At 38.3% G+C, this 25046-nt stretch overlaps 3 protein-coding genes across 3 annotated transcripts in view; 2 read left to right on the top strand and 1 right to left on the bottom strand.

The window, feature by feature from the left end:
• Window positions 1–1507: 1507 nt before the first annotated feature.
• Window positions 1508–25046, top strand: part of LOC149571351 (alpha amino-terminal protein methyltransferase) — a 108935-nt gene continuing 85396 nt past the window's right edge. The window contains exons 1-2 of the mRNA XM_089812890.1: window positions 1508–2115; window positions 2203–2261. Coding sequence (XP_089669016.1) covers window positions 1842–2115; window positions 2203–2261 — 333 coding nt within the window. The 5' untranslated portion in view covers window positions 1508–1841. The remainder of the gene's footprint in view (window positions 2116–2202; window positions 2262–25046) is intronic.
• The window catches only part of LOC149571352 (uncharacterized), a 106795-nt gene continuing 84017 nt past the window's right edge, over window positions 2269–25046 (top strand). The window contains exon 1 of the mRNA XM_089812891.1: window positions 2269–2537. Coding sequence (XP_089669017.1) covers window positions 2423–2537 — 115 coding nt within the window. The 5' untranslated portion in view covers window positions 2269–2422. The remainder of the gene's footprint in view (window positions 2538–25046) is intronic.
• On the bottom strand, window positions 5525–8732 carry LOC149571353 (uncharacterized). Its single transcript, XM_089812281.1, has 6 exons — window positions 7987–8732; window positions 7523–7821; window positions 7010–7407; window positions 6668–6891; window positions 6355–6542; window positions 5525–6248 (listed from the first exon to the last, which is right to left on the bottom strand). Exons 1-6 carry the CDS (start codon window positions 8724–8726, stop codon window positions 5632–5634), a joined length of 2466 nt encoding a protein of 821 aa, XP_089668407.1. The 5' UTR covers window positions 8727–8732; the 3' UTR covers window positions 5525–5631.

Here is a 25046-nt window from a genome sequence, read left to right as displayed (position 1 = left end):
GTGAACAAATTACATAGTCTACCACACTTGCCCCGTTGTATGTGTTGCAAGTGAAATTGCCCGACTTAGCCCATCTAGCCAAACCATTACAGATTATTAGATCAAATGTGCCACACAAAGTGATCAATTCTTTCCCAAAATGATTGCAGCCTTTAGCATCTTCGGATATTCTATCCCATGGATGATTTCTCTCTTTTGTGAGCCAAATAGGGTTATCATTTACTTCGGAGCTGAAAATACTTGCTTGCCAATTTGCTGTCCTAGCATTGAAATCTCCAATGAGAAGGACATCCCCACGTTGTGAAAAAACAACATCTTTCTTTAACGTAGCATAAGGGTCATTGTGATCTAAACCACACTTTTTATAAATTTTAGATACTTGTGGAGCAAAGTAACAAGCTGCAATCCTGAGAAGAGTGTTATTTTCCACGATTTTGAGCCATATAAATTGTTTATTAGAATCAGTCTTTTCCAGCTGAATGACACGACCTTCTTTTTCTTTTACTAGAACCATTATACCTCCATAACCTTTACCATTTCCCGCTGCCTCATTCCACACTGCCATCTTCCAGTAGCCTTCAAACAATGGGGTCTTACATCCCTCATGCTCATGTGTCTCTATGAGACAAATAATGTCTTTGCCTTCCGCAATAGGCCCTAACCCAGGTCCACGTCTCCACGGATAACCTCTGCAATTCCAACAAACTAAACTTAAGGACGCCTGGGTTAAGCTTGATTGCTATTTATTTTGATGCAAAAGACTCAAAGTTGAGTTATTATCGCTAGGTGTGATTATGGATCTTGTTGTATCGCTGCCTGTTAAGGTGTTTGTTGTTGCACCTTTGTTGCCTTCTTGCTGCCCTTCATTGTAGCGGTGGCCAAAATGAGCAATAACTGCTTTTCCCTTGAACATCCAAGCTCTTTTGCCTTCATTTCTAGCTGTTCTGATTTTTTCCATTTCCATCCTTCTTTCTACTTGCTATCTCATAGTTAAATCCTCCTCTAAAACGAAGCGAGAACCCCACAAGAGCTGTTTTTTGTTAAGTAGATTTTGTTTGTCGCTAATGCTGAGCATGACTACCTTGATTGGCCTATTTCTCTCAGCGTGTGGTTTGCCAACCCTCCAAGCTTGGCAGATTTGTCCTTGCCACAACAACACATCTTGTAGGAAATCCCTCGTTAGGTCAAGGGTATGTTCGCCTTCCCCATAGTCTTTTATCCCCTTGATAATTATATTGGATGCCCTAAGCTGCCTTTCCTTGACCTCTTTGTCTTGCATGTTCACACGAATCTTTGCCTCTTCTCTTGCCATATCAGGGTGTTTGCTGTTTTTGTCCCAAGTTTTGGTGACTTCTGCAAAACTCCTTCTCTTCTCTTCACCATCTGCCTTTCCTGGCAAACTAGTGTGAAGAATCGTTTTCTTCTTATTATGAGATGACTCGGTATTTGCTGTGACCTTGTTTGTTTCCAATGTCACATTCAGGTTTTTCCATTCATCCTTCATATTCTGCCATTCAAGCTTCCCGGCTAAAAGTGTTTCTTGCAGCGTTGAGATTTGAGCTTTTAAATATTTTACAATGCACAAATTCCGCAAACGAATACGAGAGTCAGGGAATTGAAAGCACAGTTCCCTCAACAACATATATTTCATGAAGCCCCGAACCCCGATTCCTATGGGCTGAGATGCCTCGTCTTCCCTGACAGATCAGAAAACAGATGATGATTTCTGGGGAGGAGCTAAACAACACGCGGGAGAACGTAGTATGAAAAAAACAATAAAACAGGGCAGGACAATATAAGAGTTTCGCTAATCTAGTTTGCCTGCCATTGGTATTATTGCTATGGAATTGGAAGTGGAAGGGACGGGGTTGGATTCAGATGGCAGAACATTCTCCAGCACGCAGGAAATGTGGCAAGAGGAAACCGGAGGTGAAGACAGGAAAGAAGAATGGTACAAGAAAGGAGTTGGGTATTGGGAAAATGTGGAGGCATCTGTAGATGGAGTTTTGGGAGGCTATGGACACGTCCATCACAAGGACGTACAAAGCAGCAGTGCATTTCTTGCCTCCCTTCTCCCCAAAATGCGAGGAGATGAAGTCCATCTAGTTGCCCTCGGTATGTTGCTTAAAGCTTTAAAGTTGAAACCCCGTATATCATGTCATTGTTTTCAACCGATTGTTTCTCCCTCTGTTCCTTATGCAGACTGTGGAGCTGGTGTTGGGAGGGTCACGGAACATCTTCTTCTCAACCATTTTCACGAGGTAACAAACCTAATATTTATCTTTATATTTTTCAAGCAAAAGGTTTGTGGGCGATTGTGAAAAGAAAGTTTCAAAATGATTTTCATTTCAACCTGTCTAGTCTGGCTCATTATTAGGATAAAGATAGGGCTTATGGAATAACAGAACAGGGTTCCCTAGACATGCAACAACGAATCACCGTATGGTTGGAAACGTCATTCATTTTTAATCTTTGTATTCACAAGGAAACTTCAGTCTCCGAAGCAGGACTCCCTCAATGTCACCATGCTGGCACACGTAAATTCTAGTGACTTCATCTCTGTATAAATATTAATACCATTGTTCATTTGTTTACAAATTCTAGTTTTAATGTTGTACGCATATTGACGGCTTCAGTTGAATGGATTGTTGGAAGCTTGAAATTTTTTATTTTATCTGTTAGCTTTCTCAAAAGCATTTCTCGTCCATTACGGTTGCTTGTTATTTGTCCTGGCTGGTATGATTAGTTAAACTTAAAACATTCAGATACCACTTCACCAAACAATAAAAATGAAGACGTAGCTAAAATTCGGGGGAGCTGAATGACTGGTTATATTGTTATGCCATTACTTGTACTATACATTCATTCTCCGTCGAAGGCAGCAAGTACTAAGACAATTTGAACAATATCATACTCCTTGTCCCAAGCATCTGTACATTTATAGGAGTCATCTGCTATATTAGTGAAGTGATGCCTCATTCTTGACCCCGATCATGGGTCCTCTTGATACAATCTGAACACAGATAAAACAACGTATAGTTGATATCAGATAAGCCACAATAAATGTTCTTCAAAAACTCACTCCGCTGCCCATGTCTCATCCTCTTCCCCAGAAAAAGCTATCGTGGCCAGCGGTCAATAAGTAGCTATTTTGTCTTTATCGATTGAGGAGATTAAAGTTTCGCTAAGGTTATAATGGGGCGGACTTTCTTGTTTTACAACTTATTGAGCATTTCAGGTATGGGGTCATCTTTTTCCAAAAGCTTCTATGCTATTGTTTGCCATTACTTGCAATTAAATAAAGAGTCTTCCACGTCTTTGTTAATATTATTTGAACATGATTCAATTTGGTTGCTGCATATGTTTTAATAATTCTGGTGCAGGGGCTAAAAACCCTCCTTAAACCACACATGTAAATCATTCAAAGATTTGACTTAAAATCTCATACGTGTAATTCTCCTAACCCAGAACACATACAAAATGCAACTCAAATATGCAAGTAAATGCAGAAAATCAGTAAACCACTTCTCATTGTTTGTATACGAGTATCCACAAAATAAACAAATTACATAGTAAATATGTAAATACAGTACATGGCGGCCTTATTGGCATCAAATAACACTCCAAAATCCTAACTAGCTTTTTAGACTTCAGGCTGCAACAAGATTCAACATGGCTTGATACAAAAGCAGCCTCCTCCTCCTCCTCCATCTTTAAATCTGCAATCGACAAATCTCTTATTCCCCTCAAACTTCTCCCCAAAAAGCTGAAAATGGAGATCCTTAAATGTTGAAGCTTTCCTTTTAGCTGCAATAGTTACTAAAACTCCTATATGGTAACCCTCACAAACCAAGAGGGAAATATTCTTGTTAAGTTTTTGAACGAGAATATATTCAATGCAATGATCAGAACCTATAACAAGAAAACACAAGAAAATCAGACACAGGTTTACCCGGGAAAACTCCCCTACTCGAGGGAAAAACCCAGCCACACCCGAAAGGTAGATCCTTTATTTAAATCTCAAAACAGATACAAGTATTCTTGCATATGATTGAAGTCTCCAACCAGTCAATCAATAAGCTTGACTTTTCTCTTATCAAAAAGTCTCACTCTTCTAACAGGACTGACTGATTACAAATGCTACGATTCCCAGAATCAGCACAATAATCTTGCTCAGCACAATTCCAAAATTGTAATACAAAATGTATATTATAACCAGCACTTCTACACAGTGCAATAATACTCCTGACTGACAAAATTCGGAGATTACAATAACTGAAAATATAATGCTGCTGATAAACTCTCAGAGCTGAATGATTATAAACACTCCAAGATGGTAACGCTACTTAAACACAACACCATTAAAATACGATCAAAATTGTTGGACACAAATGAAGTGCTGTTAGTGAGTTTTTATTTCTCCATTGTATCACATCGAAGCTGAAGAGACTTGCGTGAATGACCAAGAGTCGACGGTAACAATGAACTGATTTTTCCCCTATAACATTAACTGGCAAGTGCAAACATAAAATGATTACATCTCCAATACATGACAAGTTCCTACTGCCAAGTCATTGCATTCATGAGGCCAAGTCATCGCATACTCAGTAATTATGAACGGTTAACAAATAGAAATGAATTAATATGAGAATTGATGCCAGCTGGAGGAAATTCCAACAGCTGGAACTGAAGGCACAATGCCAAATCATGAAATTCGAACCTGTATCACATATGCAGATCATCACAGATATGAAGGATCTCTATTGCAGCTAACAGAACATTAACAATTCGCCCTTTAGAAATTGCTTAAAATGCCATTATGTAATGTCCCCAAGTTGGAGTTTCACCCGTTTACACATATACAGAAATTCCAATAATAAAAAGCCAAAATTATCTTGTTAGTTATCAATGATTAGAGCAAATGACACCCATGTAAATTGTCTAATGCATAATGACTCTCTCAAAATAGGTGCTATGACTACTCCAAAACCAATCATTCTAGTAGGAGCTTGGAGAGTGTGCCAGTTCCTGCCCAGCCTAACTAAGCCTTAGATCATATTATATTCATATTATGCCAATTTGGCCCACATCCCACAAGCGGCAGGAATGCCTAATGATGGACCAGTTCCAACCTTGGGGTATCCCACAAGCCTGTGGAATGTCAACTATGACCATTTACCCCCTTGGATTGACCAAATTGCCTATCAGACCACAAGAGGTAGTAATGTCAACCATAGATGTAAAAATCGCCTGAGGAGATTAATCGCCTAGGCCTGAAAAAGTTTAATCGGGAAAAATCGGGAAAAAATCGGGGAAAAAATCGGGAACTAAAAAACCACTAAATTTTAATAAAAAAATGCGATTTTTTTACAGAATTCAATGTTTTTTTGCATCTAATGACTTAATTACTAACAATACATAAGAAACAATCATGTTTAGATATATATCAATGCAAAAAGAGTTATTAATTGGTAAATTACTAACAAGTAAGTAGTGACAAGTTGTAAATTACTAACAACTAACAAGTTCACAACACATGAGAAGTATTCTCATAAATAAAGTGTCAAATGTAAAGAGTTCAAATAAGCACATCAACATGACTACAAATAAGTACAAATGTCAAATACAGGACTACATCTTCCTCTTCCCAGTCACTTTACTAGCGAGTGCGGGAGAGGGTAAAGCTCTAGAACTAGAACCCCGCAGGGTTTGTGCCCGTGTCTGTGTCTGTGCCAATGCAGGAGATGGTGTAGCTATAGAACTAGATGTCGGTATCTCCACATTCGCTGCGCGCAAGATGTCAAGGTCCTCTGCAGTAAGCTCAATGTCATCATCCTCATCATCGCCCTCCTCGATGTCATCCAAATCGATGTCATATCCAGTTCCACCCCCTTCCTCCTTCGCAGCCTCCTCCGCGGCCTCCCTCTCCAAATTGGAGATGTCCTCCTGTGTAAATAAGGGAGCCTGCTCTTGTGCCGTCCAATCATAATAAGGATCTATCTCATCCAAATCGATTGGCCCAGGCGGATCTTGTTGCGCCTTTTTCATGCGCAATTTAAGATTATATTGCACATAGACCATGTCATTCATCCTCTTTTGGGACAACCTGTTTCTCTTTTTTGTGTGGATGGCCTCAAACAAACTCCAGTTGCGCTCACAATGTGATGCGCTACAAGGCTGTGATAGGATTCTGAGAGCAAATTTTGCAAGATTTGGAGTGCTTGCACCCCAAGTGGTCCACCAAGCCACTGCATCACAAAAATTGTACAAGTTAGAAAATACTAATAGACAACAAAAAATGAAACATAAATATTAATTTAGCATTTGAGATTCAGAAGTTTGCAAATGTATTACCTGGGGTTTGTGTAAGCCTTGCTCTCTTGCAGAGAGAAGTGGAGAACACCTTGCCTCCTGCTGAAGTGAAGATCTCCTGCTCAGCGATGATTTTATCTCTTGTTTCCTCGCTGGTTACCATCTTTTCGACGCACTCACTTAGGCCTCTGATGACCTCTCCATCAGGATTTGCATATGTACCATCAGCCCTAAAACCAAAAACCAAAAACAAATAAGTCTTCCAATTTTAGTACACACCCAACACCCTACGAAAGCAAAATGAACTCAAGTCTTTGTTAACTTAAATTTGAGTAAGAATGAGCTTACAGTATACCTAAAACGTGGGTTGAGGAAATATCCTGCTGCATGAATGGGTTGGTGAAGCTGATTATTCCACCTTCTATCAATGATCTGCCAAATGGGTTCATATTTGATGCTTTCCCCCTTGTAGTAATTTTTGACAGATTCTTTGGCCTTGTCCATGGCCTCATATAGTTCACCCATTGGCGTTTGGTCTCCATCAACCAAACGCAAAACTCCGACTAAAGGCTCAGACACCTGCAATATAAATTTGAAATTAGTTGACAAGTTACAAAATTATTATTTACTTGAGTTACAAACTTAGTATGTTATAAAGTTGTAAAGTGCAAACTAAAACTTAAAGTTTTGTAGTTACCTTTACTATTTCATCAGCCTTATCTTCAAAATATTTATCAAACACAATCCGCACAACATTCTCTCCTTCACTCTTCTTTGAAAATGTGGAAGCAAGCCATTTTTTGGAAACAAACATTTGCGTCAAAGAAGCCAAATTATCGAGAATGCTTTGCAATGTCAAAAAAATCGTTGCAAACCTTGTGACGGCAGGCCTGACAATTTCTTTGCCATCAGTGTGCTCTCTCATCAGGCTAAGGACCCATGGGTGATTGTATATGTATTTTGTCACCCGCCTTGCATCCTCCACAATTGGAGTGACCCACTCAAGTTTGCCCATGTCCTCCAAAAGAAGGTCAAGGACATGTGCTGCACGCGGGGTCCAAGAGAGAGTGGGGTGCCTCTGCTGTAGGAGTTTTCCTGCCAATTGTAAAAGCAAATACTAATTAGTTTCCAACTTTTCAAATATATCAAACTATTAAAAATTCTTGTTGTGAAATTCACAATGCACATGCAACATAAAATTACGGTTTACCTGCTGATACATATGCAGCAGCATTGTCTGTGATGATTTGCACCACATTTTCAATGCCAATCTCTAAGACCATATTCTCCAACATCAATGCTAATGTCTGAGCATTTTTTACCTTGTTGGAGGCATCGATTGATTTCAGGAACACCACATTATCATTACAGCAGGCCAAAAAATTAATTATGGTCCTGCTCTTCCCATCCGTCCACCCGTCAGAAAGAATGGTGCAACCAAATTTTGTCCATTCTTGTTTCTGTTCCTCAACAAATGCTTTGGCCCTCTCAACAGCATTTCCAATAAGCCTACAAAAACAAAATTTAGTTATGTCTTAGATTCTTAGTAATTTAAAATTGATTTAGACTTTAGTAATCAACATTCTAATTTCTAGATAAATTAATTAAAATTTAAAACTAAGTAAAAAGTTAAAAATTAAAAGGAAATCGAGTGTAATAAAATTATTCGCTTACCTGCCACCCAACACAAAACGAGAAGGGGACTTGTACCCCTTTCCTGCAACTGTCAACCCTGTGGCCAAAGCCTCCCAATAGGGACTGTCAACAACACTAATAGGAAGGTTGTTGAAAACCCAGAAATCTGCTAGTGCATTGTCCAACTGGTCATGGACCTCCTTATTCCATCTAGTGGCCTCTAATGAAGGTTGTGCACCAGGTGTGTGCCTCGTCACAAAATAGCTCCCTATCCCAGAAGCACCTGCTGATCCTGATGGTGCGGAAGTGCTAGGAGGTGTAGGAGTGGGAGTGGGAGTGGAACTCGTGAAAGAAAAAACACCCTGTTTGCGGACACGCGGCCCACGATAAGAGCCAGCCATGCTCTCAATGGCTGCCTCCTCCTCCAGAACATCAACGAAACTGCCCTGGGTCTCTGCTATGGCTGCCCTGACATGCAATTTATTCCGCTCTCTTTGCAATTTTTTTTGCTCTCCAGCTGCGAGCAAGGCATTTGCAAACCTTTTTATTTCTTCTGTTGTATTCTCACAAGGATTTGTATCATGTTTTGAGATCCCTGCGATGTGATATTTGAACCGGTAAATGCCCCCGGATATTACTTTTTCACATCGAATGCAAATCACTTTGGTTGGTTCATCAGGTGCTTCATAGGCATATTTCCATGCTTGATCTCTCGCATTCTTTGGCCTAGTGCCAATGTAGCCTGAGGGGCATGGAGTCAATGGCCATTTGTCTGCCATTTAAAATTGCTGCGGGCTGCCTACACATACAAATTTTTAAAAAAAATTATAAATAAATTATAACAAGATCAAAATTAACAGTTAAACAAAGAATTCAAGCAACATTCCAATAACAGCACCAATAAATTGAAATCCAAATAACATTCAAACAAACTAGCTGCTAGGGTTTCAAATTTTTTTAGAAAGGGCAAATTTTTAGCATAAATTCGATCTAGAATGGAAAAAAATGCAAATGAATGTATTTAATCTTGCTTACATTCATCAAATGCATTCCTAACTAATTAGGAATGTATTTTTATCCATTTACATGCAAGAAAAAAAAATACAATCTCTTGCAAAAACAAAAAACAAAGATTCAAATCACTTACCTAGTAACGAAGAAATCGAATCAAAAGGCCTCCAAATGCACTTGATTCTGCCTATTTCTTGCCAAGAACTCCTTCTCTATCCTCTCCTCTCCAAAACACCCTAAGCAATGTAAAAACATAATGAAAAAAACGTGTTTTTTCGTCACTTTATGTGACTGCCGGGCGCGAGCGTTTTTTTGCAAAAAAATCGTGATTTTTAGGCGATTTTTTAGGCGATTAATCTGCGATTTTTTGGAAAAAATCTGCAAAAAAAAATCGCAATTTTTGGGGCGACTAAATCGCCGGCCCCAAAAAATCGTGATTTTATCTCGTATCGCCGATTAATCGGCGATACTCACATCTATGATGTCAACTATGACTGAATTCCCCCTCTTGGGGTGGCATACTTAGTTTAGGGGAGATGTGGTTAATGTCAACTATGACTGAATTCTCCCTCTTGGGGTGGTGTACTTAGTTTAGGGGAGCTGGCAAACCACATCTCTGTAATGTCCCCATCTTTTTAGCCTCTTAACAGAGTTCTTAGCCTTTCGTCCTTCGAAGGCTAAGTGGAAATAATTAAATTAATTTCTTATAAAGTCATTAAATAATTTAAAAATTAAAAGATGACTTTATATTTAATTAATTTAATATTATGAAAAGGGAATCGTCGAGAAGCACAGCGAATTATTGTTGGAAAGGAGGAAGCTTCTAGAATAGTGCAATAAGATAATACTTCTGATTCTTCTAGAAGGGGGGCAGGAATAAAATAAATAGAGGAGAGAGCCTCATGGGAAGGCATCCGGATTTGATATTAACATTTGCATGTGTATTTGTGGAGCCAAGGGCCTGTAGATAATCAATTTGTCTTTGGGAATGGAAACTCCCAATGGTAGCAATTTTGAGGATGTGAGACATCACCTGAATTATTGCAGATCGGAGGTGATATTTCTATCACTTCATTGTGCCGAATTTGTGGCCAAGGGCCAAGTGTAAAGAGGAAGAATAAGTTGGGTGTTTGCTACAGGCACCTATTGCAGGAACGTATCATTACTTGTCATTAGGGCATCATTTTGGGCACATCATTTTGGAGCTGTTCGGCAACCTCATTCTAAAGAATTGAATACTTTAAGGAGGCCACAACATAACCAGGTTTCCCTTGTTCATTCATGCATCTTATATGCTACTGCTGTAGGTGGAGGTCTTATCAGATTAAGCATTCATTCATATATATAATACTAGAGTCTTGGGTTTGATATTAGCATTGTATTGGATGAGGAGAATTAGTAGATTGTTACAAATAATAGTTTTGTATTCAGATCTTGTAAAGATGTCTTGGTTGTAGATGCATCATATTCTCTTGGTTGTTTATCTAAATACATTAAAAGGTGAAGGAAAGCCTAATATTTCATTGAGGAGCTTGCATAGTAATTGTAGAACTGTTTTTTTTAACAAATAAGGCAATTTGTGATCAGTTTTGAGCTAGGCTCATTACAGTGGTATCAGAGTCTTCATTTTGCCATCCTGTGATCAGTCAAACAATAGATGAGTGAGAGAGAAATCAGATGTTATAGCAGGGAACAACGGAAACAACAATATCAGAATCCATAGGTTGAAGGGGATATATCCTCATAAGCATTAAGAGAAAGAAATACCAGCAAAACAGTTCAAAATATGGCAGAAGAAGAAAATAGGGATGCAAGAGCTGAAAAGAAATTTGATACCATGCTTGATATGATGTCACGCTTATTAGGAAAATTGGATCAGCAAGCCACTCAAAATCACAACACAGCTACTCAAAACCAAAACACAGCTGAACACAGCGGAGATAATGAGGAAAGGTCTATACATCACGCGGAAGACACTAGAGGATCAGCCTCTAGGCCTCTTTTTCCCACCTTTACACCAAGAGAAGAACAACCACATGCTACTCCAGCTGTTTCTTTTGGAGACGAAGCTAGACAAGCCTACTTGGAGTATACCACTCTCCCTCCTGATATGAGAGAAATATGGACGTTTGATCAATTCATGAAGCAAAGGAATAGGAGAGGAGGAAGGAATGATCACTGTGCTCCAAGAAATGACTATCAACAAACACTTGGTAAGATTTCCATGCCTTACTATGATAGAAGTAACAAATGCACAGCTAGGTCTTGGTTTCAAAAGCTTGATAATTATCTTTCTTTGAGACCAATGCCTGAAGAAGATGCCATAAGATTTGCCACATTACATCTTGAAGGAGCTGCTCACAAGTGGTGGTATCATGGGTTAGTCACACTTGGACACAACCTTATCACGACATATGAGGAGTTTACCAACAGGCTGATTGAAAGGTTTGATGTCAAAGATCCTGAGGTGAGTTTCCGCGTATTGGCACAACTAAATCAGCATGGTTCCCTTGATGCTTATGTGAATGACTTCCAACAGTTATCGGTCATGGTTCCTAACATCAATGAAAGAAGATTGGTGGTCTTATTCATGGAAGGATTGATGGAGCCATTGAAAGGTTGGTTGAAAGCTTTCAATCCTCCCTCACTACAGGAAGCAATGAAGAAAGCACGAAGCATGGAGTTCGCTGCCCCTACCAGCAAGTTTACATCAAAGGGAACATTTTCCAATCGTGACAACAAGAAGTTTCCTAAGGAGGAGGACAAAGCTAAAGATAAGTCTACTTTTCCGCTTGACCGTGAGACTCTTAATGATTTGAGGAAGAGGAAACTATGCTTCTATTGTAAGGGACCATATGATATTAACCATGACTGCCCTATGAAACCTAAGGGGAAGTCAAATCGTGCAATGTGGGCACTAATTGAAGATTTCGATTTAGACCAACAATCTGAAATTAATGATTTAGAATCAGAAAACTTAGAACATGATGAAGAATTAGAGGAAGAAGTGAAGCTTAAAGAGGCCCGTCTCACAAGTACTCAGCAAGAAGGGTCTTTTAGGATGCGAGGGGTTCTTGCTGGTCAAAAGATTATTACTCTTCTTGATACAGGTGCGACACACAATTTCATTGATACTAGGCTTGTTGAGAGGCATGGTATACACACTGAGAAGTTTGAGGGAATTCGAGTTAAGGTTGCTGATGGTTTCACTCTTAAGTGTGACAAAATGATTTCAAAATTGCCCATGCGCTTGAATAATTATGAGTTCAAGGCAGATTTTTATGTGGTGAACATGGGACACACAGATATGGTTTTGGGAATGACATGGTTACATGACATAGGAATATTCACCCTCAACCTCCATGAGATGGAAATGAGGTTTGACATGGACGGAAAAACTCATGTGTTGAAGGCACTCAGAGACACCAGTTGCAAAACTATTTCTCTCAGGAAAATGGAACATCTCTTGCGTCATGACATGGTTGAGTGGACAGCAGGTTGTGTTTTGAAGCCAACACAGGAAGAGCAACAAAAACCTATTTATCATCCTGATATACAAGAGTTGAGGATCAAGCATGATAAGGTCTTTAGTGAGATTCCACCTGGTAGACCTCTAGATAGAGGGATAGAACACATCATCGAATTGGAGGAGGGTGCTAAGCCTATGATAGTCACTCCCTATAGGCACCCTAAGCGGCTCAAAGATGAGATAGAAAAAACTATCAAGGAGTTGCTAGCTGTGGGGCATATTAGACCAAGTAAGTCACCTTTTGCTTCTTCAGTAGTATTGGTTAGAAAGAAGGATGGTACTCTGAAGATGTGTATTGATTATAGAATGCTTAACAAGAGAACAATCAAGAATCGATACCCCATTCCAAGGATTGATGAATTGCATGGTGCCAAGTACTTCAAAATTGATCTGAGATCGGGTTACCACCAAATTCGTGTGAGGGAAGAAGATATTGAGAAGATAGCTTTCCGTTGCCACTGTGGATATTTTGAGTTTGTGGTTATGCCGTTTGGGCTAACTAATGCCCCTGTTACATTCTAGTCTACTATGAATAGGGTATTTCATTCACAGTTGAGGCGATTTTATTATTCTTCTTTGATGATATCTTGGTTTATAGCTGGACATGGGAAGAGCATCTTGATGCAGAGGGAGTTACAAAACCTTTAGAAAATCACTATGCAAAGACCACTCTCAAAACAACAGAGAGATCCGGCTGATAGGAAATGAAAAATAAGAAAATATTCAACTATTAAGATCTGATTTTCAGATTTCTTCCAAGATGTTGATCTAAACACAAATAGAAAAATTTATGTAGAACACTACACAATCACATCTGTACAACACTAAAAATTTAAGAAAATTATAGGAAAACTCAAGAACTTCATTCTATTCACTTTCTCCCAAAAAATCTCTCTCTTCAAAAATCTCTCTTCAAAAAATCTCCCTTACAATATGCACTCTTTCTCTTTTTGAAAAACCTTCTAATGTAACTCCCAAAAATCCATCATAACTTTCTTGTGGCGGTTACATTTTGAATGCCTACACATGGTGCTTTAGGAATATTCACCTTCTAATGTAACTCCCAAAAATCCATCATAGCTTTTTTGTGGTGGTTACATTTTGAATGCCTACACATGGTGCTTTAGGAATATTCATCATTTTCTTCCTTTTGATTTTTTCCATAAACATTTTCAAAAATTAGAAACCTTTAACACACCCAAAATAATCTAAAATAAACTCATACTAAGTCCTAAGTGGATAATGTTGGGTAGGTTTATAAGAATGCCACCTAAAAATTTCCACCACAAAAAAAAAGGACATTTATTTTAAAACATAAAACTCTAAACTCACACACAAACATTTCAAATTTCAGATTTTAAACTCAAAACTTTTTGATATTTGCTTTGTGCCCTGCATTTTAGTCATATTGTAGGTTGTCTTCCTGTCGCAGACGTGCTCTTGCACCATACTCCCAAATTTCAAATGTTTCCAAGTCCCTTGGAAACACTTGCAAAACAAAGCATTAGAAAAACATATGGATCCCTTCATCTTGACTTTTGGTTTGTACTTTTCCTCCATTAGAAAACTTGGCCTTTCTTGAACTTGTATCATTTGAATTTTCTCTTTCTCCTTCATCTTTACCTTTGATTTGTTTTCCATTGGTAAGATAAAAATTATTTGCTGCTCACTATGCATCCACTTCATCATATTCTGAATTTGTATGGCTGCTACATACACTTGTAACTTCATCACACTCTGAATTTTTATTATTGCTGCATACACTTGAATTTTTATTCTGAATTTTATGTTCCGAAAATAATTTGTTGCCTTGTCATAAATATATTCAGCCTCATCTTCTTTGTCCATAACATCATCTAATACCTCTTCTTTGGAAATTTCTTCATGTTGAGTCTCCATACTACCACCATTCCTTTGCCATTCTCCCATGATGGTTGTAAACTCTTTCCATAAATCAGATTCTTCTTCAGAACTTGCTGCTACACAATCTTTATCTCCATCCTCATGCCATTGCTCTTGACATTTCACTACACCATGCATTTTGAAGGCTTCATTATTTTCCTCCAAACTCTTTTTCATAGGAGTACCTTTCAGAATTGTACTCATCTCTATTTTCAAAGGACACATTACTGTTCCAACCATAACTTTATCACACTCAAATCCCATAGGACTTTCCTCTTTATTCTTCTCATCAACATTTACTTGTTGCACTGCTTCTTGCTGCAATTTATTTTCTTTCTGCTCTTCATGTTCTTTCCCTTCCAAAGGACAACTTACATCTATCATTGTTGAGATTTTTGTACCAACTTCACATACATTTGCACTCTTTATGGCTGCCTTCTCTGTAGTTTCATTTGCCTCTACCAAAACTTCTTTCACTTCCTCTTTCACTTCATCATGCATTGGAAATGCTATCCTATCAATAAGACCTATACTTCTTGATTCTTTCCATGTTTCATCATCCTTCAATGGAAACAACACCATCTTCTTTCCATCCTTATTGACGGTATATGTGTTCTCTCTACAATCATATATGGTTGACCTGTCATATTGCCATGCTCTTCCCAAAATCAAGTGACAATCTTTTAAAGGCATAATATCACATTCAATGGTATCAAAATATGGTCCAATATTAAAAGAAACATATGACTTTTCAAAGACATCAATCCATTGTTCATCTCCTAACCCATAAGCTCTGTAAGGTAAATCATGAGGTACTCTTGGAAGATTCAATTTCTCAACCATTTCTATTGAGATTATATTTTCAAAGGAACCACTGTCAACTATAACTTTGCATACCTTATTCTTGCACTTGCACTTTGTTCGGAATATTGAATGTCTTGGGCTATAGCTTTGTCTTTCTGCTTCTTCTTCTTCCATTATGATGTAGAGCTACACTCTGGAAACCTTTCATGGATATACTCAACTCGAAGGGTTGCTTCAAAGGCTCACACTCATCAATCTAGAAACCTTCACAATCTGCACATTGTATTTTGCTATAGTAACATAATTTGCTACATGAACATAAAATGCTTCAGCAACATAGGACACTTAAAACAAAACAAATCTTTTTCCACCCAAAAAATCAGTCTTTTTCTTTCACTCATTGACTCCAAGTAGTGGTAATTGTGTCTTCACAATGACAGGAATTTTGTCAAACACTTATCCCCTCAACTAAAGAAAACTAACCATACTTTAACCATGACCAAAACAAATTGTCCAACTCAATGCTGCTGATTTTAGAGCTAGGGATTTATTTCCAAATATTAAAATTGAATTTCTTTCAACCAAATTCCTTCCTAACACCATGAAAACCAAGAAAGAAAAGACTTTCCAAACTGCTGCCTTCCTGTAGCAACAGTGACAGTAAATAGGACAGTTTTTAGAAATGAGTTTGTTTGACCCCTCAAATCACGAGATAAATTTTTCTAGAAAGAATGAAAGTTGTTCAAAACATAATCAACTATCCTCCCACCAATTTTTGGGTCTCTATGAAACCATACGTGACTGCTATAAATTTTTCTTTGGACTGTAAATCTAAAATCTGAACAGACCAGCTTCACAGAATTGTGCATAACTTGCTCATTTCTAAATGAAAATGAACCAAACTTGAACCAGATGAGAGTATATTCAATGATATTTCCAAAAATATATCATGCATAACAAGAAAATACTTCATGAAAAAATAAGGAAAGGATTTTCACCACACTGCCCGAAATCAGGAAGTTTCAGATTTAAGGAATGTTGACATGCATGCAATAGTTTCAACTTCAGATATTTCTCTTTCAAATGATAGTGATTTACTTCCTTTGATTCATCCAAGTGATTTAATAACAAATCAATCCAAAAATCCTTTGGATCCCTTCTCCTTCAGCATTCATAAACAAATATGTGATTCGATTTATTTTTCTGCATGGAACCCCATATAACTTCAAAATCAAATACCAAATCACCTTTCCCTACCCAGATCTTTTTCTGGGCTCTGATACCAAAAATGATGCAGAGGGAGTTACAAAACCTTTAGAAAATCACCATGCAAAGACCACTCTCAAAACAACAGAGAGATCCGGCTGATAGGAAATGAAAAATAAAAAAATATTAAACTATTAAGATCTGATTTTTAGATTTCTTCCAAGATGTTGATCTAAACACAAATAGAAAAATTTATGTAGAATACTACACAATCACATCTGTACAACACTAAAAATTTAAGAAAATTATAGGAAAACTCAAGAACTTCATTCTATTCACTTTCTCCCAAAAAATCTCTCTCTTAAAAAATCTCTCTTCAAAAAATCTCCCTTACAATATGCACTCTTTCTCTTTTTGGAAAACCTTCTAATGTAACTCCCAAAAATCCATCATAGCTTTCTTGTGGCGGTTACATTTTGAATGCCTACACATGGTGCTTTAGGAATATTCACCTTCTAATGTAACTCCCAAAAATCCATCATAGCTTTCTTGTGGCGGTTACATTTTGAATGCCTACACATGGTGCTTTAGGAATATTCATCATTTTCTTCCTTTTGATTTTTCCCATAAACATTTTCAAAAATTAGAAACCTTTAACACACTCAAAATAATCTAAAATAAACTCATACTAAGTCCTAAGTGGATAATGTTGGGTAGGTTTATAAGAATGCCACCTAAACATTTCCACCACAAAAAAAAAGGACATTTATTTTAAAACATAAAACTCTAAACTCACACAAACATTTCAAATTTCAGATTTTAAACTCAAAACTTTTTGATATTTGCTTTGTGCCCTGCATTTTAGTTATATTGTAGGTTGTCTTCCTGTCGCAGACGTGCTCCTGCACCACATCTTGCACATCTTGACATAGTTTTGGGTATTCTTGGTAACGAATCTCTATATGCCAAGGAATCTAAATATGACTTGGGCATGACAAAATTATTGTATTTAGGTCATATCATTAGTGCATAAGGAGTTCGGATGGATCCAGATAAGGTCAAGGCAATTGTTGAGTGGCCTACTCCGACGAATTTGACACAACTTAGAGGATTTTTGGGTTTATGTGGATTCTATCGCAGATTTGTCAATGGGTATTCTCGCCATGCAACACCACTTATAGATTTGACTAAGAAAGGGGCTTTTGTTTGGACTCATGAGGCACAGGAATGCTTTGAGATGTTCAAATGAGTTATGACTACTTACCCAGTGCTTGCATTGCCTGATTTCACTAAACCCTTTAAGTTGCAGTGTGATGCTTTAGGTAAGGGGATTGGAGCTGTCCTTATGCAAGACAAACATCCAATTGCATATGAGAGCAGGAAGCTGAGAGGCCTTGGGAGGAGCTACAATATATATGATAAGGAAATGTTGGCCATTATGCATGCATTGGCCAAATTTAGGCAATACTTAGTGGGTAGTAAGTTCGTTGTTAAAACAGATCATAATAGCTTGAGACATTTCCTTGGGCAGCGGGATCTTAATGACCATTAGCAGAAGTGGGTAAGCAAGTTGCAATCTTATGATTTTGACATTTCTTTTGTCAAAGGTTCATAGAATATAGTCGCTGATGCCTTGTCTCACCGACCACATTTGAGCTCTATGGCTGAGGTTTCGGAGGATTGGAGTCATTTGATTGTGGCAAAATATGCTAAGGATTCTTGGGCTTCATGTATTATTGATGGGTCATTGTAGGATGATAGGTACACAGTGGTGAATGATCTTATCATTTACAAGGGGAGGATTTTCTTCACTCCAAGATCAAAAGTAAAGAATATAGTATTGAGGTCCTTTCATGATTCACCATTGGCAGGCCATCTCGGGTATTTCAAAACTTATCGCCAAGTTCGGGAGAGTTTCACTTGGAAGGGACTAAAATTTGATGTTCTACGATATGTGAGGGAGTGTGTTGTTTGTCAGCAGAACAAACAAGAGCATACATATCCTGTTGGTTTATTATAGCCACTTCGAATTCCAAACTGGAAGTGGGAATGTATATCTATGGACTTCATCACAGGATTGCCAAAAGTGCAAGGCAAGGATTGCATTTATGTGGTGGTTGATCGCTTGACCAAGTTTGCACATTTTTCCCGGTCGCTATTTCAAGTTCAGCCACACAGGTTGCTGAACTATTTTTTCATGAGGTGTTTAAATTGCATGTATTACCACGAAACATTGTTAGTGACCGAGATAGTCGGTTTATGAGCAATTTCTGGAAGGAGCTTTTCAGATTGTGTGGGACCGAGCTTTCTCTGAGTACTAGTTACCACCCTCAGACAGATGGACAAACAAAGATAGTCAACAAATGGGTGGAAGGGTACCTCAGAAATTGTATTGCTGAGCAACAAAAAGGATGGGTTAAGTGGATATACCTTTGTGAGTACTGCTACAACACCACTTACCGTCTTTCTATTTAGATGACACCATTCACGGCCTTGTATGGTTATGAGGCTCCTAGCTTTCTTGATTTGTTGATAAGTGATAGTAGAGTGCCAAGTGTTGAAGATATGTTACAGGAAAATCAGGATATCATGAAGGCTCTTTGTGAAAACATCCGAAAGGCACAAAACCAGCAAAAACAGTATGCAGATCAAAAGAGAGTGGAATGCTCTTTTGAGGTGAGGTTGGAGACATGGTATATTTGATGTTATAGCCCTACAGATAGTCTACTCTCAAGAAGAGTGGTGTAGAGAAGTGCAAGCCATGTTACTATGGACCCTTCTGGGTCATTAGGCGTGTGGGTGAAGTGGCTTACAAGCTAGAGTTGCCGGCGGACAGCAAAGTGCACAATATTTTCCATGTATCACGCCTCAAGAAGGCATTGGGACATCATGTGGTTCCTTCTGCGGTTCTACCACCCTTAGATGATGAGGGTAAGTTGATTTTGATACCAGAGGCTATACTAGATTTTAGAGAGAAGCAGTTGAGAAGCTGTGTCATTAGAAAATATTTGATTGAATTGAAGGACCTACCTATTGAGGATGATACACGGGACAGTGAAGAGATTCTGCAACATCTAGAGTTGAGATTGCTTGGGGACAAGCAATTTCCAGAGGGGCGGATTGTAATGTCACCATCTTTTTAGCCTCTCAACAGAGTTCTTAGCCTTTCCTCCTTCGAAGGCTAAGTGGAAATAATTAAATTAATTTCTTATAAAGTCATTAAATAATTTAAAAATTAAAAGATGACTTTATATTTAATTAATTTAATATTATGAAAAGGGAATTGTCGAGAAGCACAACTAATTATTGTTGGAAAGGAGGAAGCTTCTAGTATAGTGCAATAAGATAATACTTGTGATTCTTCTAGAAGGGGGGCCAGGAATAAAATAAATAGAGGAGAGAGCCTCATAGGAAGGCATCCGGATTTGATATTAACATTTGCATGTGTATTTGTGGAGCCAAGGGCCTGCAGATAATCAATTTGTCTTTGGGAACGGAAACTCCCAATGATAGCAATTTTGAGGGTGTGAGACATCACTTGAATTATTGCAGATTGGAGGTGATATTTCAATCACTTCGTTGTGCCGAATTTGTGGCCAAGGGCCAGGTGTAAAGAGGAAGAATAAGTTGGGTGTTTGCTACAGGCAACTGTTGCAGGAACATATCATTACTTGTCATTAGGGCATCATTTTGAGCACATCATTTTGGAGCTGTTCGGCAACCTCATTCTAAAGAATTGAATACTTTAAGGAGGCCACAACATAACTAGGTTTCCCTTGTTCATTCATGCATCTTATATGCTACTGCTGTAGGTGGAGGTCTTATCAGATTAAGCATTCATTCATATATATAATACTAGAGTCTTGGGTTTGATATTAGCATTGTATTGGATGAGGAGAATTAGTAGATTGTTACAAATAATAGTTTTGTATTCAGATCTTGTAAAGATGTCTTGGCTGTAGATGCATCATATTCTCTTGGTTGTTTATCTAAATGCATCAAAAGGTGAAGGAAAGCCTAATATTTCATTGAGGAGCTTGCGTAGTAATTGTAGAACTGCTTTTTTAACAAATAAGGCAATTTGTGATCAGTTTTGAGCTAGGCTCATTACAATCTCCCTATCTTATCTCCCCCATATGTGATTGGTTATGAATTAGGTAAATGCATTTATATAAATATAAATATTAAGCTTATCACTACCATTATATAGCATATTTTTTGCATTAAGCTAGTAATGCGATTGATGAGAATATGAGCAGATCTGATATAACATTATCTCTACTAAGCATATTGATCGTATTGTTATTTCCGGTAACATATAGGCAGATTGATGTACTGTTATCTATTTAGATGGAATGAATATGTCAATAACTGTAATTCCACATATGCAGATCGAAGGAATAGATATTTAGATTTCACACCACTCAACAGATGAAATATCACAGTCACAAGCTTCTTTGAATTTCTGATCAATTTTTTTTGTGTTCTTTGACTGCTCAAGAGGCTTCCCTTAAATACTTGTCGATGTGGTTGGAGGGTCATGCCTTTTCTCAGCATCTGTCTTTCTTCAAGGGCATTGACTCTTAATCAAGCCCCCTGCCTTAACTGATTGCTTTCCTGGTTACTGAACCAGCATAATTAACCACCCTTCTTGCTATTGAACCATAATTTTATCTTAACCTTTGTTGTGATTCTTGATTTTTATTGTAATGCCTTCTATCACTGCTTTGTTCACTGGGACTGCCATCACTGCCGCTGTTATGCAAGACAGTTTAAACTTCTCCTTCTGTTGTTAGCCTGGGATCAATTGGGTTATTAGAAAATTGGGAAGTCTTAGAATAAGACAAATTTCCTTTGCAATTTTCTGATTCGATGGGTGTTCTATTGAGGGGTGTGACACATAAGATGCCTTTTTTTTGATATAAAAAACCTGGTTTTAAGGTCCAGGAACCGTAATAAAAGTATAATGTTGAAACCCCCATGGGACTGAGGAGGCTGGACACCACAGAGCAGAAACAAAGCATCGAGAAACATAAACTGTCAATACATATAAAGAGCGAGCACAGCAAATAGTGATAATCAGACCAGACTCAACCAACCAGCTAGACTATAGCTGCAGCACCATTATCCTTGGCCAACAACAATGAAACATCCACGGGGAACCCAATTGTCCAAACTTTAGAGCTCTAGTCTGTTCTCTTCTTAAGCAAAACACCAGTATTAGCTGCCCAATCTGCAACTTTGTTGCCTGATCGCCCAATGTGGGGAAGATTGATTTCCTCTAGAGCACACAAAACACTCTTAACCATATATGGAAAAATCGCAGACTAGTCGCCGAGTTTCAGCTTGGTGAGTTTTCCAAAGAAAAACTTGCAGGTTAAGTAGGGCGAGTTTTTAGAAAAAACTCACCAAAAACTTGCCGAAAATCAGAGTTTTTACTAAAAATTCCTGAGTTTTTGAAAACTCTCACCAATGTTTTTTCAGCATCTAAAAACAAATAAACATTATTTTTGAAGCTCATTTCTTATTTGCAGGAGGATTTAGTCACTTTTTCAACTTAGGGGTACGATGATTTATACAAATATAACATATAAGAATATAAACGATAAGTATATTTGTATAAATACTCTCAGAATGTTTGAGATAGGTTTCAGCTTCATAGAAATTAAAATGCAGATTCTCAGGCTTAGCCAAATTTCAAGATTCAACATGCCTTCAACAGTGCCATCTCCCACAACCTGTCTTGGCTATTTGAGGTCAATTTGAAGTTGGAACAAGGATTTTCTTATTATTCTAACTCATTTTCTCTCAAATCACTTGGTTTCAATGCTATATTTTTGAATCCTGACAGATTTTGCTCAACCACTTGCTCACACCCAAGACAAGCATTACTTTCCAGTAGGCCAAAATTGCTCAAACTCACTCTCAGACTATTTTGCTACAATGTATTTACTTCTCGTTCGATAGAAACTAACTGCAATGATGCATCATTTAGTTTATAGAAACTATTTACCATTTTCCTTCCTGCCATAAGCATTCTGCATGAGAATGCGATTCATATAAACTTTGCTTGTTTTTTTTGTGTTCTCATGAATCAACTCATTGGATGCATCTCCTCATTGAATTTTGCAAAAAATAAATGTGATTTTTAATAAAATTAAAGCTATTTTTTAGGTTCTTGAGTTTTTCTCTGAGTATTTTAAAAATTGGCCAGTTTTTCCTGAGTTTTTTTTGGTCTTGTTGAGTTTTTGCCAAGTGAGAGTCTTCCATCTACGCTTCTAGCCATCTCTAGAGTCTGATCCAGTTTCCAGTTCTGAAGTTTTCCTCCTTTAATAGTACCAATGACAAAGCTTCGAGTCTCCCTCGATCCAAAGTTTCCTCCATCCCTTGACCTTGGCAATCATTAAATCTCGCAACAGGGTCCTCGCTTATGCCAAGTTAGTGCTTACCGTCATGGGTAATCTGGTTTAGTGCATACTAGGAAAGTAATGAAGCCTAACACAAAAAAAAGACAGCATAATGTTTTAGGAAACCTTACTCTACTCATTTCATTAATATTCATTTCAGTACATCATACAACAATGGAAACCTTACTCTACTCATTTCATTAATATTCATTTCAGTACGTCATACAACAATGCTCTCAAGAGTTTTGATGATATCTATTCCCGTTTAGAAGAATGTACATATAGCATCCAAAGGGTCGTGACTCAACCATTGCGTGCTAACTTCCTTAGGCAACTAACACTACTTAACACATAATTAATTATTAACTATTCCCGAAAGACTTTACAAATATTACCGATAACTCCATCCCTCCCAAAAGAGAATATCGTCTCCTGATGACATCAGACAAAATGGAGATAATGCTCAATACATAACAAAAATAACAAGCTAAGATGAAGAAGAAGGAAGTGTCCTTGGAGCTGGTTGGGATGTTGGAGAGTTCAACTTCCATAGCTGGAACACCTGCTGCCTACGGATATCCAAATCTGCCCGTGCCTGTGAGTTTGCCTCAACTGCCTGTGAGATCTCTCTGTGGCTACCCTACCCTCCTCACTCCGCGTTGCAAATGGACTCTACACAATTTGACGACCTCTATCAACCACATCAGTAAGAGCGACGAGATATGCCTCTATATCCTCGTTGGCTATATCGTGTGCTGGCTCCTTCTCTCTCGTTTATACCACGACCTTTACCATCACTTCTAGAAGACATCCTCCCTCCACTACATCTACTACCACCGCAAGTGTCGTTTGCTCGCCACCTCCTGTACCCTCCAACTCTCGTACTATCCAACATCTTGACTTATCAAAGACTGGATAAAAGGTCCTCGAGTCACTGGTGCAACATAGGGCATGCAAATAATGACAAAGGTTTTGACAGTACCTCATCCTCCTCGTCAGCCTGAGTGCTATCTTCGTTCGTGGCACTCTCGCTTTCAGATGTATCCTGTAGTCCACTATCGTATTCCTGTGATCTAATCCTGCATCCATCGCTTGCGTGGCTCATTTTTGACCTGCTGCTACCTTCTATCCGCTAGGCATATCCAAGTGTCGCCATCTCATAATGGGTGGCTTACCAAGTGTCAATGGTCCCACTTCGATCTCCTTTGACAGAACCTCTTGCAGATCTGTCTAACCACAACTTCTAGGAGTAGACCGATTGCGTAGTGTGGCATATAAAAAGTCTTATGTTGCAGAGTCATGAACTCATACATATGCTTTGATAACAATGTGGTCCAATCATATACTCTATTGCCAAATAAATTATTCATCGAGGAGAACTAAGAAAGAAATATCAGAGGCACGACTAGAACCTGTCAGTCGACTCTTAACTACGTCCATTAGACATCTCTTGTGACCTTTCCTGATAAACGACTTCTTTATTCCCTTGTTTTTTGAAGACTTTCTGAGTGACTCCTCTGCGTCAGTGAGGTCGTCCTTGCAAATCATTTGAATGTAGCTCTAGAGTTATTTTTTGTGCCTTCAAGTCAATTTGGTGCCCTTTTTCTTGTAATCCAAATACTCCTCTAAATTTTTGCTGCAGTGAATGAACTCTCTATGAGATGGTTCATGTAGGAGATGGTGCTTCTCTTCGAAAGGTTATTGACTGAGCCATGACATGATCTTTCCCAGGGATTGCAGATGCCATCTACCCTTGTATTTTCGTTCTCACTTTCTTTTTGCTTGTATCCGAGTGGTCTACAACTGGCATGCTAGAAGGCAATACATGTGCATTCCTATGCATATTCACAACACTACTCCTACTGGAGTTGTCTACTAACTTCTCCCTCCAAGTGTGTTTGCTTGTCAATTGCATAGTAATTGTTTCTTGTCTCTTGCTGTCGGCAACAAGAAAAGCGGTTAGGGTAGAGTTCTTTTCCGTTCCTCCTTTCTTTGGTACTGTACGATTCTAATTGTCTTGGCGGCTTAAGCTTGTGTGTGCAGCCCTACTATATGATAGCCTCCCATGTGGTGCTACTTCTTTCCAGGATTTCCTAATGCCCGTGTCAATGATGTCGTATGTTTCGATTTAGGATACCTTGCAGGAAACTTTATCTAAATTCTGCGTGCCCTTGTTGTAATTGGATGGTGCCATGACCTTCCCTTTCCAGTTCTTCTTATCCAATACGGACCTTCCTTCT

Source organism: Cupressus sempervirens, chromosome 2, assembly GCF_028749045.1.
Source record: "Cupressus sempervirens isolate cs-2001-9-10 chromosome 2, ASM2874904v1, whole genome shotgun sequence".
Classification (NCBI taxonomy): Eukaryota; Viridiplantae; Streptophyta; class Pinopsida; order Cupressales; family Cupressaceae; genus Cupressus; species Cupressus sempervirens.
The sequence above is the reverse complement of the archived record's forward strand: the minus strand, read 5'-3'. Positions and strand labels throughout refer to the sequence as shown.

Bases quoted from the DNA above. Each gene is read 5' to 3' on its own strand.
- LOC149571353 (XM_089812281.1), bottom strand. From the start codon at position 8,726: ATGGCAGACAAATGGCCATTGACTCCATGCCCCTCAGGCTACATTGGC. The intron at 7,408-7,522 runs GTAAACCGTAAT...TACAATTGGCAG, and splicing joins TGCTGCATATGTATCAGCAG to GAAAACTCCTACAGCAGAGG. The intron at 6,543-6,667 runs GTATACTGTAAG...TTTTGGTTTTAG, and splicing joins TTCCTCAACCCACGTTTTAG to GGCTGATGGTACATATGCAA.